Raw genomic sequence first — 19,738 nt, 5'->3', positions numbered from 1 at the left:
CATCCCTGTCTTGTTCCTGTTCTTAATGGAAATGGTTTTAGTTTCTGCCCATTGAGTGTGATGTTGGCTGTAGGTCTTTTATATATGGTTTTTATTATGTCAAGATATGATCCTTCCATTCCCACATTGCTGAGTGTTTTTATCAGAAATGGATGCTGAATTTTGTCGAATGCTTTTCAGTGTCTATTGATATGATCATGTGGTTTTTATTCTTCATTTTGTTTATGTGGTGTATCACATTTATTGATTTGCAAATATTGTACCAGCCTTGTATCCCTGGAATGAATCCCACTTGGTCATGGTGAATAATTTTTTTGATGTATTGCTGTATCCGATTTGCTAGTATTTTGTTCAGGTTTTTGGGGTCTATGTTCATCGGGGATATTGGCCTGTAGTTTTCTTTCTTTGTAGTGTCCTTTTCTGGTTTTGGAATTAGAATTATGCTGGCCTCATAGAATGAGTTTGGAAGTCTTCCTTCTTCTTGAATTTTTTGAGATAGTTTGAGGAGAATGGGTGTTAGTTCTTTTTTGTATGTTCGGTAAAACACCCCGTGAAGCCATGTGGGCCTGGGCTTTTGTTTGCTGGGAAAGTCTTGATTACATCTTCAATTTCCTTAGTTGTTATTGGTCTGTTCAAGTTTTCTATCTCTTCCCGGTCCAGTTTTGGGAGACTGTGTGTTTCTAGAAGTTTGTCCATTTTGCTTAGATTGTCGAATTTGTTGCCATACAGTTGTTCATAGTAGCTGTTAACGATCTTTTGTATTTCTGTGATGTTGGTTGTTACTTCTCCTCTTTCATTTCTGATTTTGTGTATTTGGGTTCTCTCTCTTTCTTTCTTGGTGAGCCTAGCTAAGGGTCCATCAATCTTGTTTATCTTTTCAAAAAATCAGCTCTTTGTTTCATTGATCCTTTGAATTGTTTTTTTGGTCTCTATGTCATTTATTTCTATTCTGATCTTTACTATTTCCTTCCTTCTACTTGCTCTGGGGTTTTCCTTTTGTTTGCTTTCTAATTCTTTAAGTTGTGATGTTAAACAGTCAATTAGAAATTTTTTTTTTCTTGAGGTCAGCCTGTAGTGCTATGATCTTCCCTCTCAGAACTGCTTTTGCTGCATCCCATAGATTTTGTGTTGTTGTGTCTTCATTTTCATTGGTTTCCAGGAAGTTTCTAATTTCTTCAATAATTTTCTCGGCAACTCATTCATTGTTTAATAACATGCTATTTAGCCTCCATGTATTCAAATGTCTTTGCATGTTCTTGTTGCAGTTGATTTCTAGTTTTTTTGCCATTGTGATCTGAGAAGATGCTTGATATGATTTCAGTCTTCTTGAACTTGTAGAGATTTAGTTTGTGTCCTATCATGTGGTCTATCTTTGAGAATGTCCCTTGTGCACATGAGAAGAATGCGAATTCTGTAGTTTTGGGGTGTAATTCTCTGTAGATATCTATTAAATCCATTTGGTCTAGTGCTTCATTTAGAGTCTCTGTTTTCTTGCTAATTTTTTGTGTAGAGGATCTATCCAGTGCTGTCAGCGGGGTGTTGAAGTCCCCTGCTATGATTGTATTGCTATCAATTTCTCCTTTGAAGTCCTCCAGAAAATTTTTAATATATTTTGGTGCTCCTATATTGGGTGCATATATGTTTATCAAGGTTATATCTTCCTGTTGGATAGATCCTTTCAATACTATCTAGTGGCCTTCTTTGTCTCTAGTTATGTCCTTCATTTTGAAATCTATTTTATCAGATATGAGTATTGCTACCCCAGCTTTTTTTTCCTTTTCTTTGGCTTGGAAGATTTTTTTCCATCTCTTCACTTTCAACCGAAGTGAGTCTTTTGTTGTGAGGTAGGTCTCTTGTAAACAACATATAGATGAGTCATGCTTCCTATCCAATCAGCTACTCTGTGTCTTTTTATTGGAGCATTCAGTCCATTTACATTTAAGGTGATTATTGATATGTACTTGTTTATTGCCATTTTTGTTTAGTGTGGTTCTATTTTTCTTCCCATTTCTCCTGCTAATTACAGTAGTCATTTTAACATTTTTTTCAGTGGTGGTTTGGTGCTAATGTATTCCCTTAGCCTTTTTTTTTTTTTTTTTTTTTGTCTGGGAAGCTCTTTGTTTGACCTTCTATTTTGAATGATAGCCTTGCTGGGTAGAGTAGTCTTGGATTCAGATCCTTGTTTTTTGTGACCTTGATTACTTCACGCCATTCACTTCTGGCCTGTAGTGTTTCTTGTGTGAAGGCAGCTGAGACCATTATGGGGTTTCCTTTGTAGGTAACCTGTTGCTTATCTTGTTGCTTTTAGGATTCTCTCTTCGTCTTTAAGTTTTGGAGGTTTAATTACTCTGTGTCTTGGTGTGGGCCTATTTGGGTTCTCCTTACTTGGGGCTCTCTGTGCTTCTTGAACTTGAATGCCTTCTTCCCTCACCAAATTAGGGAAGTTTTCTGTCACTATTTCTTTGAATATATTCTCTAACCCTTGCTCATTTTCTTCTTCTTCGGGGACTCCTATCATGCGAATATTATTATGTTTCCCGTTGTCCCACAGTTCTCTTAAGCTGTCTTCCTGTTTTTTAATCGGTTTTTCCTTTTGGTTTTCTGATTGGTTGATTTTTTTCTACCCTGTCTTCTAATTCACTGATCCGGACCTCAGCTTCCTCTACTCGGCTTTTTAGACCTTCCAATGTGTTTTTCATTTCTGATATGTCATTTTTTATCTCTTCTTGGTGGTTTTTAATTTCCAATTGGTTTATTTTCAGCATCTATATGTCCTTACTCATGCTGTTGAGCTTCCTCAAGATCATGGCTCTGAATTCTAGCTCTGTTAACTTGCCTAACTGCTCCACATTGATCTCATCTTTGGTGGAGGTCTCTTGTTCTTTCATTTGGCTTCTGTTTCTGTGTTTCACCATTTTGACTATCACAGTGGGCTTTGGAGCCTGTCAAGTTTTCCCTATGGGTATTGGTGTTCTGCTGTTTGTGGCTCCCTACCCTCGGTTTAGATGAGTGAGGGAGGACCCACGTTAAACACCACTGACAAGTCTTACTTTCCTGGTTAAAGTTGCTAGCCCAGGAAAGGTATTGTTATCCTCTAGCTTTTTGCCTGGAGGCTAGCAGTGGAGGTTACTTGAAGAGTTTTGGATTGTAAATTGATTGAAAAACCCCCACAGGTGCTCAGCATAAGGGGATTTTCTGCGGGTGGGGCAGATGCTGGTTGTTAATGAGCCTCAATTAGCATTTCAATTGCCCACAGGGTGGGGTTGGATATTCGTGGGAGGGGCTGCTGCCTCTTCTCAGAGCCCTGGGAAGGAGCAATATGCCCACTGTCCTGCGTGGCAGCAACTCAGCAAAAGCTCTGAGCGCCCTCCAGATCCCGAGTGTCCCGACACAGCTCCAGTCCAGTCTGCCCTCCCTCTGCCGGAGCCCAAGGTGAGTGGCTGTGGCTGTTTCAGTCTCTGTCCCGGCTGCGCTGTGGGGCCGCCTGGGAGTGTGACCCGAGGGCGCCGCTTACAGCTGAGGCCGCTGCCGAGCTGCCGACCGTGGGTTCCCAGTCCCCGTCTCGCGCCTTCGCAAGCCTACCGGGATGGAGTCAGTGTCCCTCGTTGTATGGTCCTCAGAAGCTGCTTTTCTGTTGCTTTTTCCCATCGATTTGTCTGTGTTATAGTTGTAATTCCAGTTTGGTTCTGGGAGACGGTCTGTGTAGCTCCGTTCACTCCGCTGCCATTTTGGAATCTCCTGATTATGTTTTTTATATGCTTATTTTTTAGTGACATACAGGGTGGGGCAAACGTGGGTTTATAATTGTGAGTAGCAAGACACAGTTATTCTTGCATTACATATCAAGTATTGTATTATTTTTCATATGAATTACTATAAACTTACTTTTTCCCCACCCTGTTTAATGAAATATCATAAAATATGGATTAAAAAACAGGAATATATACTTATTTCCCAGCCTTGGAGGTTTTGATTTAACAAGTCTGGCATAGAGTCCAGTCATTCATGTTTAAAAACAACAACACACAAAACAAAATAAAACTCCAAGGTAATTCTGATTCTTACTGCTGATTCAGGACCATCAACGCGGACCATAGCCTCCCGAGAAACCAGTGAACATGACGGAAATAACACAATAAATATTTGTGACTTACGGTGACACCGTTTCCCATCAGGAAGCAGAACAAATCCTACAGGGCATGTGCAGTAATAAGAGCCGGGGATGTTTTCACACCCAAGAGTACAGCCATGATTCCAGAAGGCACATTCATTGATATCTATACAATGACAACAGCAAAACACAGGTGGTTATTTTTTAAAATCAGTTTTTAAAATAAATCAGCCCAAAATAGAGTATCTCACACTTGTCTCTGCTGTACCTGACCATAGAAAGATTCTTTTTGGTACTCTAGCAAAGGCTGAAAGACGTCAGTTCAATGATCATGAAAGCCATTTTTATTCTGTCATAGTTTATACTTTCAAATACAGATGTTTATAGAATCACCCTTGGGGGAAAAATAATACTATTTCCCCTGAAGAGATATAGCAACTTAACACCACTTAAGGCAGGGCTGTTGAAAGTTCTTGACAAGGACAGGACATCCCTGCTCTGCTCTCCAGCCTCTCAAAGCTGACAGGACCCATCACCTGAAGGTGGGCATAGTCCCAAGCAGCATCCCTTGGGCTGACACCAAGCCTTCCTGGTCACCGCTCTGTGAGATGGCCCTCCAACTCGTCCCAGGTAAGCAGGGGACTGTACTTAATGAGTGGGTGTCACGTTTACCTAGTGTCTCACCCCAACTATTTCCACTGAGTACGGTCTGCAGCCCTTAGAGTCACTTCATCAGTCTTTCCCTGCAGCTCACTGGTATTTCTCCTGGGCTCATTCAATTTGACCTGGAGTCTTAAATAGGAGGAGCCCTGGATGAAAAGCCTCCTTCACAGTTTCTCCTGATTTCCACCAGACCTTAAGGGGATGAGATGTGGAGCCACATACTCTTTGAGAATATTATTGTAGCTATGGAACAACTTCCCTAAAATATTTGAAAATACTGGCATTTTGCACACAGTCAAACCCACGGAGGTCCATGGAGTCCACTCAGAGAACTCCTGCCTCATGCCAACCCGAGTAGCCTCTGACAGCATTTGATCTAGGAACACAAGATATAAAGAAGACCTGGAAGTATTACAGAGGCTTTAAAAATAGAGGGGAAATAAAATTGTTTCTCTGGGGAAAGAAGTGGGGAGTATAGTCGGTTTCACAATGAGGCTCGATGGCCCATGGAAGAGCAGCCAAGGGCTCAGGTGCCTGGTTTGGCTTCAGGTAGCGACCGCAGGTTACCTTCACAGTACTTCCCGTCCTGGCTTAAAGCGTATCCCTCCGCACACGTGCACACATGGGACTTGGGCTCTTGCCCACACACGCTGCCTCTGCAGTTACTTTTCCTCAGTTCGCAGAGTTTCTGATCTAAAAGAGAAGAAGGTTTATTTGAAGTAGAGGTGTGTCTTGACAGAAACAATGCTTGATTTCTTCATGGCTCTTAAGAAGTCTAATCGCCCTGTGACATCAGCAGGAGTGTTGTCTTTCACGGTGGTGGCCCTGCTCTTAGCCGAATTGCACACATTCCAAAGCCCATTTATTTTTATAATTGCATTACTCCTACAAAAGCTCCCAGGATGGGACATCTAATTAGCTGGAGATGACATTCCTTGGGTTAAAAACACTAAGCACAATTTAGCATTTTTCATTCTAATTTAGTTTCATATGAAAAATAATAAGAAAGTACATAAACAAAACTCCTGAAAATGAAGTATCTCTTTACAAAACAAAAGAGCTTCAAACCTAAAAGCGCCTGTATTTAAGTATAATAGTTATGGATCAGATCTATATATTTAGTTGTTTTTAGGGTCACTATTCAAGAACATCTTTCAGATTTAATAACTACCATTATTATGTCTTATCCCCAATTTTCTGAGTTTATTGCTTCCAACATTCCGTGTTTTACTAAGTAGACCAGGGTAAATATTAAAATCTGCTCAGTGAGGAAGGTGCTTGGGATGAACAAGCCAAATATAATGAACAACAAAGGCCAATGTGGTACCTTCAATTATCTGAGCCGGAGTCAAGGGCTAAACTAGTAACACATATACCTCTGTTCAAGTTGTACTCCTTCTTATTCTTTGCCAATTTTTAAATTTTTAAAATTCCTTACCTGAGGATACTTTTCTATTTATCATCAGAGAGAGTGGGAGGGAGGGAGAAAGAGAGACAGAAAGAAACACCATAGTGATAGAGCCACATCGACAGGTTGCCTCCCACTCGACCTGACCAGGGCCGGGGACAAATTGTAACTAAGGTACGTGTCCTTGGCTGGAATCAAACCTGCGACTCATTGGTCTGAGGACTGACACTCTAACCGCTGAGCCAAACCAACCAGGGCTTCTTTGCCAATTTTAACAATGACAAGCCCACTGTAAAATGCTCAAGAAAATACTGAGATAAACTTGACTCTGAGGGCAGATCCTAATATGCAGAGAGATATGGAGGCCAGAGCTCTAGCAAGAGGGACCTCAAGGGAAGAAGATGGGGGTCAGGGAACCTGAGTCACGCTTGGCTGAGGTCAGCGAGAACGTGTGAATCACGAGAAAAGCCAAAGACCTAAGGGCAGGATTGCGGAAAACAGCCTTGCTGTGAAGGGCACAAGAAACACGCCAGTAAGAGCCTGTGCAAGCAGGGCAAGGGGCTGAGCCCATTCTCCAGGTAGGTCTCTGCTTGTTTACTTGTAAAGGTTTCTTCACTCTTACTCTACCTGTTTCCTTCTATTTTAAACCTTTCAACACTTTTCTTGACCAATTACCAGCATTACACAGTAGAAACATATCCTCGCCCCTTGAAAATGTCCCTAGTGTTCATTGAGACCTCCTGAAGAGCAGGTCCCACTCTAGAGATTCTGATTTGGTAAATCAAAGCACTGGCTCGGGAATCTGCCTTTTTCCTGGGGCCAGAGTGATTCTGAAGCTGGGAATCTTCACACCACATTCTGAGAAACACCAGCCTAATAATACTCTAATGAAACATTTCTCCTTCATCTCAGTTGTGAATACCTCCTATTACCTAGTCTATTGCCTTACTTATTTTAAATTAATTTATTTGGATCTCTTTACAGAATTAAATGCACAATTAATTTTGTCAATTATTCAATACTGTTGTACACTGAATAGTTGTTTTTGGATATTGATTCCAAAATTTAGTTTCTTCTCCTTTTTTTTTTTTTTTTTTTTTTTTGGTTTTTGTTAATCCTCACCCGAGGATATTTTTTCCATTGATTTTTAGAAAGAGTGAAAGGGAAGTGGGGAGAAAGAGAGAGAGAGAAACATTGATGTGAAACACATCAATCGGTTGCCTCCCACCCATGCCCCATGGGGGCTGGGGGTTGAACTTGCAACCCAGGTATGTACCCTTGACTAATGAAGAAAATAATTAGTGTCTAGGGTACAGAAAATGCTCTTTCCTTCATCTACATGCAATTTTTTTTTGGGGGGGGGTACTTTTCTTTCATCTCTCACCTGCCTTTATGTGTGTTCTTATCATCATCTTATCACGATTGTCACCATCATATCAAAATTATGTATATGCATCTGTTTTCCATTAATCGATAAACTTCTGAGTATAAAGCATAGATAGATAGATAGATAGATAGATAGATAGATAGATAGATAGATATTCCATTCACATTTATAGTCCCACTTAGCATGGTGTCTTTTACACTGTAGGTGAACTATACACACCTGGAACAAGTGCACAAAAACCTGTGATTGTATCATCTACAACTTAATTCCTTTGATTTCTCCTTAAATTTCCAGTCAACCTTAGAGTTAGAACTCAAACAGATGGTCAGACTATGCCACCCCAGTACCCTTTCCACTATGCCATGCTCCTGGTGGTTTTAATAACCTTATTAATAATTTACATCACTCTTCAAAGATGAGTGCAGGCAGGAAAAAAATGACTATTTTCCTCTGAATGTGCTGATGATGTGACCTGAATTCAGACACTAAACACTTTAAAAGGTCATTTTAGGAAGTGGCAAAACATAGAGGATTGAGGTCTATATTCTTGTTTAATCTCCTTAATCTTCAGCTCTTCTTTAGCTTTCAAAATAGGCCAAAGCTAGTGCTCAGAGTGCTGTTGCTGACCTCAGATAATACCTCTTCCCAGAGCCCAACAGTGGGCTTAATTACCTTTGAGATGGAATTAAAGCTCCTAATTAATCATGGAGTTTAATGTCCACTACCAACTGTTCCTTAATAAGTACCTGGCTAACACACAGGCTCTCAGGAGCTTTACTACAGCCAAGTAAGTCTACAGATTTTATCCTGGCCCAGTTCTGAAATGATGAGCATGGCTTCCTTATCTTGCTTTTCTTCCACTGACCACATCTTTTTTATACCGCAGATTCAGTATAAGACTTGCCTCATCAACAAAGCTTACTAGTCTCTTCCACTTGAACCCATTCACTTGAATCATTCCTGTAACTGAATATTTAACACCCCTAATATCTATCAGATAATAAGAATGTGAACATTTATAAAACATTTACATTGTCACAATTAAATTTCATAACAAGCCCTTGAGCTATGCAGAGCAAGTATCAACTTCCATTTTACAGATTAGAAAATAAAATCTTAAGGATCATGTACAGGTAATAAAATAAGGGATAAGATTTGGACTCAGGTCAAGTCTTTCATTTGTAGTCCTCATCTCTCTACCATATGTACCTCATTTTATTGTGCTTTGCAGATATTGTTTTTTTTTTTTTTTATGAATTGAAGGTTTGTACCCTGAGTTGAACAAATCTGTCAGGGTCATTTTTATCCAACAATATTTGCTCATTTCATGTCTCTGTCACATTTTGATACTTATAATATTTCAAATTTTTTTCATGATTATAATATTTGTTATATTATTTGTGATCAATATCTTTGATGTTACTATTGTAATTATTTCCAATAAGACAGTGAACTTAATTGATAAAAGTTGTATGTGTTCTGACTGCTTGGTTGACTGACATCCCTCATCTCCCTCCCTTTCCTTGGGCCTTCCTATCCCATGAGACATAACAATATTGAAATTAGGTTAATTAATAACCTTACAATTGCTGCTAAGTGTTCAAGTGAAAGGAAGAATCCCAAGTCTCTCACTTTAAATCAAAAGCTAGCAATGATTAAGCTCAGTGAGGAAGGTATGTCAAAAGCCGAGATAGATCAAAAGCCAGGCCTCCTATGCCAAACAGCCAGGTAGTAAAGGCAAAGGAAAAGTTCTTAAGGAAATTAGAAGTGCTACTGCATTGAACATATGAACAATAAGAAAGTGAAACAGACTTATTGCTGATACAAAGAAAGTTTCACTGATCTGGATAGAAAATCAAACCAGCTCCACATTACCTTAAGCCAAAGCCTATTTCAGAATAAGGCTCTAACATTCTTCAATTTTAGGAAGGCTAAGAGAAGTAAGGAGTGGAAGAAGGAAAGCTTGAAGCTAGCAGAGAGTTTGTTCATGAGGTTTAAGAAAAGAAGTTGTCTCCACAACATAGAAATGCAAGGTGAAGCAGCAAGTGCTGATGTAGGAGCTGCAGCAAGTTGTCCAGAAGATCTAGCTAAGATCATTCATGAAGGTGGCTCGACCAAATAACAGATTTTCATGTAGATCAAACAGACTTAGATTAAAAGAAGATGCATCCTAGCCAGTTTGGCTCAGCAGTTAGAGCGTCAGCCTGTGGACCAAAGAGTCGCAGGTTTGATTCTGGTCAAAGGTGGCAACCAGTCGATGTGTCTCTCACATCGATGTTTCTCTCTCTTTCTCTCCCTCTCTTCCACTCTATCTGAAGATAAATGGGGATGGGGGAATACCCTTGGGTGAGAATTAAAAAAAAAAAAAGAAGATGCCATCTAGGACTTTCACAGCTAGAGAGAAGTCAATACTTGGCTTCAAAGCTTCAAAGGACAGGCTGACTCTCGTTAGGGGCTAATGCAACTGTTGACTTTAAGTGGAAGCCAGTGCTCATTTACCATTCTGAAAATCCTAGGGACCTTAAGAATTATGCTAAATCTACTCTGCTTGTGTTCTATAAATGCAACAGCAAAGCCTGGATAGCATCACATCTATTTACAACATGCCTTACTAAATATTTTAAGCCCAGTGTTGAGACATCCTGCTCAAAAAAATAACAACAACAACAACCCTATATATATATATATATATAGTTTCTTCCAAAATATCAATGCTCATTGACAATGTACCTGGTCAACCAAGAGCTCTGAAGGTGTACAATGAGATTAATGTTGTTTTCATGCCTACTAACACAATATCTATTCTGCAGCCCATGGATCAAGGAGTAATTTTTTACTTCAAGTCTTTTTGTTTAAGAAATTTCATAAGTCTATTGGTGCCATAGATAATGATTCTTCTCTGAAGCTGGGCAGAGTAAATTGAAAGTCTTCTGGAAAGGAATCACCAATCTAGATGTCATTAGGGACATTCATAATTCATGGGAAGATGTCAAAATATCAACACTAACAGGAGTTTGGAAGAAGATGATTCCAACCCTAATGAATGACTTTGAGGGGCTCAAGCCGTCTGTGGAGGAAGTGACTGCAGATGTCGTGGAAATAGCAAGAGAACTAGAATTAGAACTGGAGACTGAAGATATGACTGAATTGCTGTAATTGCATAATAAAACTTGAGCAGAAGAGGAATCACTTCTTATGGCTGAGCAAAGAAAGTGCTTTCTTCAGATGGGATCTATTCCTGGTGAAGAGATTGTGAGGATTGTTGAGATGACAGCAAAAGATTTAGAAAGTTACGTGACCTGAGTTCATGAAGCAGAAGCAGGGCTTGAGAGAAATGACTCCAATTTTGAAAAATGTTCTACTGTCAGTAAAATGCTATCAAATAGCGTCACATGCTACAGAGAAATCTGTGAAACAGTCAATGTGGTAAACTTCATTATGTTTATTTTACAGAATTGCCACAGACACTCCAATCTTCAGCAGCCACTACCTTGATCAGTCAACAACCATCATCATTGAGGTAAGACCCTCCACCAGCAAAAAGATGATGACTTGCTAAAGGCTCAGATGATGGTTAGCATTTTTTAGCAATAAAGTATATTTTTAATTGTTGCATACATTGTGTTTTTAGACATAATGCTATTGCACACTTAATAGAACACAGTATAGTGTAAACAAACTTATATGCACTGGGAAACTAAAAAATTTGTGTGACTCACTTTATCATGGTATTTGCTTTATTACAGTGGTCTGGAACTGAACACAATATACCTCTGAAGTATGCCACTATATATATATATTTTTTAATATATATAAAATTATATATTATATATAATATAAATATATAAAAATTTAAATTACATATAAATAATGTATTTTTTATAAAACCCAGAATTATATTTTGTTTTGTTTACTATCTTTCTCATTAGTGAGTTCCTGAATAAATGACTTCCTCAAATAACTTCCCAAACTGTATAATATAGAAGTTTATTTTTCTTTGTTAATTAAAAATAACAGGGAAGAAAATACATGAATGATCATTTTGTGCTATTGGAAATCTTAATTACAGTTTTTAAAAAAATCACTCAGCCAGAACTCATCTACTTGGTAAACTTAATCATCTAAACCTCTCTAAAAATCAGAAACTAAACAAATCAACAGCCTCCACACAGTTAAAAATAAATTCTTTTTACTCTCAGCAGAACTCGTCAGGCCCACTCAGCCATTTGTATTTTATAACCATTCCTGACAAGTTTGACCAGCCCATAGCATCAAAATGAAAATGCAAGGTGTGCATCCTGCATCCCCATTGTGACACCCAACAACACTACAGTCCCTGACAGCGAAGTGGCTACGTGATTCCAGTGGTCTTTCTCCCTGAGCCCAGGCACGGCCTCAGCCCAGCTCCCACACCTCCTGGGGCAGTTACTGGGAAAGAGCAGGTGAGATGATCCTACTGGTCATTGTTCCCATGAAGACTAGAAGCCTTAAATCAGGGCTCCTCCTAGAGAAAGATGGTACAATTTGAGTGCCCAAATGATAATAGCCGCAATAAATAAAAATATGTCAAACCTTTTTTTAATCCATGAGTTTATAAAGATGTTTAAAAATAAGATCACCTTTAGAGACTATACTAACCATTATTCTGAAAACAGATAAATTAGGGAAAGACTTAAGCATTTAGTTTACCTTTCCTATAAAAAAAAAAAAAAATCCTCCTCAAAGAAATTGTATAGCTTATGTGAAAAATTTCTTCACCAAAAAAATGCATAACGATGATAGACTTGAATCTATCATCTAACCCAAAAATGGTTCTGGGCAATGATAAACAATAGCTTCTGAAGCCTAATTGTGCAAAAGGCTGATGGGAAATTTTGTAATGGATTGACCAGGGTTGCAATATCAGAACTGCTGATGGAGCTCAAACATCACAAAAGAACAAGAACCAGCAACTACATGCCCACTGGTGTGATCAGTAGGAAGCATACAGTACTGCCTGCAGCACCGCCTATTAGGTATTCTTGCAAAAAACCTGAATCTGATCAGACTTCTAGGCCTAAACTACCTGTTCAAAGAAATAGAGAACCATGTTAAATAACACCATGGAGATATAATCTGCAAAATGCAGAATGTGAACAATTCTACAAAACAAATGATCTGGTTTCCTCAATAAACAAATGGCAAGAAAAAGCCCCAGATTAGAAGATAAAGTGAGGTCACAGCCAGGCATGTAAAAATGAGCAAGCAATGAGAGCCAACAGCGAGAAAGAAGATAAAAAAATGATAAAGAGTCATTCCAATCAATGAAAAGGCATTTCAGCTCTGTCCAGTTTGGCTCAGCCATTAGAGCGTCAGCTCGCTGACCAATGATTCGCGGGTTTGATTCCAGCCAAGGGCACGTACCTTGGTTGTGGTTTGTCCCTGGTCCTAGTCGGGGTCGTGTGGGAGGCAACCTGTCGATGTGCCCCTCTCATGTTTCTCTCTTTCTCTCCCTCCCTCTAACTCTATCTGAAGATAAATAGAAAAATATCCTCAGGTGAGGATTGAGATAAAAGAAAGCAAATATTCATATTCACTGAGCCTGAACGTGTACATAGAATGTGCCCACTGCAGGACCGTGAGCTCGGAGGGGACAGCCGACAAGCAGGCATGGCCCAGAGAAGACACCGGAGTAACTGCTCTCTGGAAATTGGTCAGCATTCAGCAAACCGGCCTGACGGTGAAACTGTGGCTGGACCATGGAGACCTGGGCTCAGCTCAGCAGTTGGCTGCATGGAGCTCTTGTTAACCAGCCAGTCTGCATCGACAAGCCCAGGCCTAGTCTAAACCAACAAAGGAGGCTTCCTTGTGAAGTCTGCGACTTTGCCTTTGGAAGCCCCACCCTTCCCTGGTCAGACAACAGTCTTCGCTGCTCTTCCACCTGGCTACTCTCTCTCTTTTGTCTATTCTGAACAAATCCCAGTGAGCTTTTTTTTTTTAAAGAATACTTTATAGTAATAGTTTATTGATTTTTAAAGAGGGAGGAAGGGAGAAGAAAGAAACGTCCACGTGAGAATGTAACATGGATCAGCTGCCTCCTGCACACCCCACACTGGGGATCGAGCCCACAGCCCAGGTATGTGCCCTGACCAGGAATCAAATCAGCAACCTCTCGGTGCATGGGACAACACTCAACCAACTGAACCACACCAGCCAGGGCAAACCCCCAATGTTTTTAATTACTTTTCTCTGCTTAACTCTGCAGTTGATCTTTGCCACTTAACTTACACCATGCCTGTCTTTTTTTTTTTTTTTTAAAAAAAAAAGGTCTAGATCTCAAGAAAGAGGTCTGGGCTAGAAATACATCGGGTGTCAAGTGGGCTGCGGCATAGGAAGTAAATAGGAAAATGCCACCCTTCGTATTGCCCGTAGAGATCAACAGTGCACCTAACCATATTAAGTGGTTCTGAGAAACCATTTGAGGAAAAGAAAAAAAATCTGTTTAACTTTTCTTAACCCAGCCTTTCTAAATCATTTGACCTTGAAATGTTTTTCCCCAAATACCCTCATTAGATCCCACAGAGCTAGTCTTTTGTAGAGCATCTTGATAAATGATAGTTTAGGCATTTTGCACAAAGTTTATTGATGTGTATAAATGCTTACATTTTATAACAAAAAATAATATCAACCAGGGTACATGATATTTCTCAATTATCTCCTTGTTGAAGCAGTCTCACTTCTAAATGCCTTGCAAACCAAGTGCTACTCCTGACCCCTCCGCAGAGGAGTTGCAGTTGTAAGCCCATTATCCAGTAGGAACTAACCTTCCTCTAGAAAAGTATGTTTGTAAATGCAAAGGATATCAGGACTTTGAGAACCTGATGAAAGTTATATCCCTTACCCCTAATGGGGACGATTGCATATTTTCATCTAACACATATAATCAAGAGATTCACAGACTCTAAATCCCAGGTGAAGAATTCCTGGTCCACAAGGCATGAAAACAATTTAAACCTATTTCATAATGGCCAACTTAACAGTCATCTTGATATCAAAAGTCCTTTGCACTTGGAACCTGTGAATTACATCCCTTGGTCGACAGTGGGAGCCAATGTCTCCACTGCCAACCGCCTTCCAGATTCCAGGTTTGCCTGTAGCTCTGTAGCGGGCAGTGGTTTCCCGACCAAATTCTATTATTTGCCACGTTGTTTGAAGTGTTCTGTAATGAATCATTATAGATTTTCTTTTGAAATTCATGCTTTCAATTACCCTATTTGAAATCCTTACCCAGGAGGCTGAGTAATAATGAAGGACTCTGAAGAGCTAACGTGTCGACGGGAGAAAGAGCACTAAACTCACAGGCTGATCACCAAGAGTTGGCCCCAACCCTGGCATTAACAAGCTGTGCAATCCTGGAAAAGTCACCCTATTTCTCTAGGCTTCAGATTCCTCAGTTATGAAGCCAGTACAATAACTGCTGGGCTTTCTGTCTTACAGTGTTGCTGTGACAAATCAATAATATAATGCCCATAAAAGTGCTTTGGAAACTATGAGGTGACATATAAATGTAAGAGATGGTGATGAGGATGAGGATGGACACATCTATATTATGAATGAGACTCACAGTTACTTATTCAGTTAGAGTCTTTTTGGTTCTTATTTTGTTATGAGTTGTCACCACTTGGGCAATGAATTTGAAGATAGCTTGAGTCACAATTTCCCCCAGAAGGTTCCCTGGCATATGGTCACCATCTACTTGATAGTGTTATCACTATGTTGTTGCTGTTCAGTGTTGTGCTGCAACCCACAGCTGAATTGTTTCCCACACTCTTGCTTTGTACATTCAAGGAAATCAATTTTTAAAAAATATCTTTTTTGAATAAGTGCTCCATCACTTGGAATTTATTATTTTCTTGGCAATTCCTCATTACTCGCGTTGGAAGTATAGTCATTACAAAAGTTAAATTATAATTTCTATCTAAGTTTTTAAAAAATCAGATAAAAAGCATGCACACTATTAGTTGCCTTCTTGAGGATATAAGAAATAATAATGTCAGTTTTCCCTGGTCTAGCCTTCCTTCAGGAATCTCATGCCTGTCCTCCTGGTCAGTCTCTACAGCTCTCTCCAGAGCTGTGTCTGGGACAGGTGCAAACATATTTGTAGAGTAATTGTGTCAGGGACTCACAGTCCCTACCATCTCCCACACTATTACCGAACCCCAGTGACATCCAACAGGAAGAAGAGAAAACAAACAATTCCATCTCTGCTTCAAAACCTCACAAGGCTAGTTGGGGATAAAATTAAACATATTTGAAAACCTTCTTAAAATAAAACTTTTACATAAAGTAAATGTTAATGTAACATCATTTTTGTGGTATATAAGCTACATTGAGAAGCCTACCTTAAAAAAACAAACAAGTCCATGCTAAAGAATTCAAATGGAGAAGACTACATTTAAAAATATAAATTTTGGACTGTGACTAGATTTAGTCAATCCATTCATTTTAATAACATCATCTAAAATTCTTTCTTTATAAGTAAATAAATAAGCACTGAATATTGGGTGGTTTAAACAAATAAATAAATGACAAACATGGTCCCTGCCCTCACAGTAATTATAATCAAGTGGGAGGAAAATCAAAAAGAAAGCAAAGTAATATGTAATTCCATCTTGCAACGTGTTCGATGAAGGGCTTACTGAGGGAAAAGTGGAAGGTGAGGGACCACCTGGATTGTTTGCCCAGAGAAGGCCTAGCTGAGGACGTGACATCAGCTCAGAACTGAAGAGAAGTGTAGCAGACAAGAGTGAGTGCACAGGCCTCAGGCCTGAGGGAGCCAGGCATTCTGCAGAACTCTGGAAAGACTTGGGTGGGATTCCAGCCAGGGGAGAAGGAGAGAGTGTGCTAGATCAGGTGGTCAAATACTGATAGGCCTGGCAAACATTACATTTCAATCTAAATGCAAAGGGGGGCTTTTGAAGGATTTTAAGCGGAAAAGCTAATGGATCAGATTAACTATTTAAAGGTAAGAGAGGAAAATGGAGAGATGAGCTGAGTGGGCACTACAGTAGACCAGAAGCGCTGGTGTCCGGACCGTGATGGCGGCAGTGGAGGAGAGAAGTGGTGGGAAGGCCTTGGAGGTAGATGGGAAAGTGAGGGTGAGGCAGTGAGAGAAATCAAGGATAACCCCAAGGGTCTGGCTTGAGAAGTGGGTAGGGGTGGCTATGTGCCGGCCCCTGTGCAAGATCAAGGAGGACTCACCAGACTCCCGAGCGCCGTGCTCTGCCTCGGGCTGTGCGAGTGGGTGCACCACTTTAATTCCGCCGGGTGGTGCAGAGGATGAGTTGAGGTTAATTCTAACCATATCCCTCCCTGTGTGTTTATTAGCTATCCAAATGGTCTTCTTTCTCCATGTTGAGTAGAAGATACGGTCGCCGAAAAGGGACATTGCAAACAAATTGTGCCTAAAAAAAACAACAGAAACACACACACATACATACATATAAAGAATGGTAGAACATGACTTCCTGGGCTATCAAAGTTTTACTTAATTTCAATTTATAGTCTGAATTTTAATCACCAACCTTTTTTATTATTTTTCTTTCAGGTTTAGAAACAGGTATTACATTTAAAATGCATTTGTGTAGTCATACTCTGAATTAACAGGATATAAGAAGATGAGATTCATCATCTCTTTCTCTTTGAATCAGCATGTAAGTGCGATGGAAATAAAATAGGGAAGAAAATTGGATCAGGATAAGAGCAGATTTCTGGTTTTGTCCACTTCGCACATGACTAATTTCTGCCTCTTGCCAAAAGCTGGGGAGTCCGTTACTGGCAAGATAACAAATCAAATGTGTATGACTTCACAAGTGCATGACATAATAATTCCAAAGAGAATAACTATAAGCAACATGTGAAAACTTATTATATGCTAAATACCGTAATTACTTTTGTTTCTTAACTTTCACAACAGCTCCAAGAAACAGGTACTATTATTATCCCAATATTAAAGGAAACTGAGGATAAGCGACCTGCCCAAAGTGACTTGTTGAATAAAGGGTAAGTCTGGGTCTTGAACTCAAGACTCCAAAACCTGTGTTCAACCACATATCAGTTTAATGGGAAAAAGTAAAACTAATTTATTACACAAACTTCCAATGGCAACTGTTTTATTTCACACCAAAAGCAAACTTACTGTGTAAGATGTTTGCTGAAATGGACAGAACCTCCATCATAATCACAGGAACAAATACGAGAATTGCTTCCTTCTCTGTCGTACTGAACCCAGAAGAGCCGTTTAGCAAGCACATCCAGCGACACGGCGGTTATGTTCTCTGACATCTCCAACAGACTCTTTACTCCCACACCGCTGAGATCCGCTCTGTGAAGGCTGCCGGCCACCTCTGAAGACCAAAATATAAGCCTGAGAGCAAACACATGAATTAGACTCATAACTGAATGGAAGGTCACGTAAGTGGCCAGTTCTTTCAGTGTTTCTGCAGGTGTCTGCAAAGGACAAGCTTGACTATTTTGAATGAAAATTCAATTCAACAAATATTTATTGCCCTATTATGGATGTTTCCATGTGATTTCAAGTTGTGGAGAATCATGCTTCTGGTCGTCAGGAGAGCTATTATGTAGGAGTCTGCCGCGGCTCAAATCCAGGCAAGCATCCTGTTGGAAATGGTGTGTCTGTACTGTAAAAGAGGGCCGTGGTCTCAATGAGAAGGTCCCTTTGAGTCAAATGTTGTGGTTCTATAAATTTGCATCAGATTTTGAAATATATCTCAGTGTCCGAAAACAGCAGAATTTACCTTTCTACTGGATCAACTGCTACATTTGCAGGATATTTTAAGGTGCTTAAGAGAACACGGGAATTGTTTCCTTTCATATCTGTTACTGTAATGATTCCTTCCTGTTGATTTGACCAAATAAGTTCTTCATTTATCCAATTTATTGCCATTCCTGAAACATTTTTCTCTATATTGCATACTCTCTGTAAAAATAAAATTTCAAAATTGTTATTAATATATCCCCATTCACAATAAAGTTGTTTTTGTTTTTATGTGTAAAAGCCTATTCTTTTAAGTCCTTGTCATTTTGTGCATTCTCACAATTACTTTAATGATAAAGTAACCACAGTGTTAACCCTCCCGTGTGAATACTTCTGGGCATGGTATTTATAGCATAGCTTTGAAATGGAAAGGTATTCTATACTTATTAAAATTAGGCAATCAACCATAATGTATTAATAATTTCAACTATAGCTAACAGTGGAATTCTGATGCTACCTTAAAGACAGTTTATTCAATTCTATTTGCTGGTGGAATTTTCCAGATTCGCACCTGAATTCAATTCCAAGCTTTACCAAATTCTGGCAAGATTCCTTGGCGTCTGTGCACAGAGCTCCAAAGTAAATGAATTTCTCATTAAGGCCTCACTTTTTTTCTGGCCCCTCCTCCTCCATCAGGCCCCTCCCTTTCTCCAATCGCGAGTGCCCTTGCACTATGACCCTATGACCAGAAGAGCAAGGCTTCTCTTATGTCTCTTGGGTAGTGTTTCCTGCTCTCTCTAATTAAAAAAAAAACAAAAAACTCCACAAAAATCTCTGTTATCTCCTCATTCCAGTGTATGCAGGTAATGGGGGTGGAGGGTAGAAGGTGGGGAAAAGTTCCCACAGCAAGGATGCCGATTTCCATGGTGTAAATATTCTCACCATTGCTGATTTCCAGCTACTGACCTGACCTAACTGAATGCGTTTGGGCAGAGACCTAACATTCTCATGAGCCTGTACTATTCCCACATCTCAGAGTAATCTGGTCAATCCATTGAACCAGCTGCTAATATATTAGATATAGCTCATCCCAGGTAAACTGTTTACATTTTAATGGTTGTCCTTTATAAACAGTTTTAACCCAAAGGAGGGAATATAATAGTGGATTTTAGGCATCAGACTAATCCTTTTCTATTGACTTGACATAAATTCACAACTGTTTAACTGTTTTTCCTGTTCTGTGACAGGAAACCCTCCAGATTCTTAGACTTAAGATTTTGAAACAGTTCTACAGATGGCTGGAAAATAATGAGTAGCCATCCTTGTTAAAAGTGAGATTAACAAGTATTAAAGATGTGATAAAACAGATTAGCACCTAATTGAAGCTTTTAAGAATAACTGGAGAGAAGATTT

General features: G+C 39.5%; 1 protein-coding gene across 3 annotated transcripts in view; it reads right to left on the bottom strand.

Annotated features, from left to right (window-relative positions):
* The window catches only part of EGF (epidermal growth factor), a 97,853-nt gene that overhangs the window by 54,861 nt on the left and 23,254 nt on the right, over nucleotides 1-19,738 (bottom strand). For all 3 annotated transcript variants that reach the window (XM_036269075.1, XM_036269068.1, XM_036269084.1), the window contains exons 3-7: nucleotides 18,366-18,547; nucleotides 17,747-17,974; nucleotides 16,810-17,012; nucleotides 5,342-5,467; nucleotides 4,155-4,277 (exon numbers count right to left, since the gene is read on the bottom strand). In XM_036269075.1, the coding sequence (XP_036124968.1) occupies nucleotides 4,155-4,277; nucleotides 5,342-5,467; nucleotides 16,810-17,012; nucleotides 17,747-17,974; nucleotides 18,366-18,547 (862 nt within the window). The remainder of the gene's footprint in view (nucleotides 1-4,154; nucleotides 4,278-5,341; nucleotides 5,468-16,809; nucleotides 17,013-17,746; nucleotides 17,975-18,365; nucleotides 18,548-19,738) is intronic.

This window comes from Molossus molossus, unplaced genomic scaffold (genome assembly GCF_014108415.1).
Source record: "Molossus molossus isolate mMolMol1 unplaced genomic scaffold, mMolMol1.p scaffold_m16_p_1, whole genome shotgun sequence".
NCBI lineage: Eukaryota > Metazoa > Chordata > Mammalia > Chiroptera > Molossidae > Molossus > Molossus molossus.
This window is presented reverse-complemented; position numbering and strand designations above follow the sequence as displayed.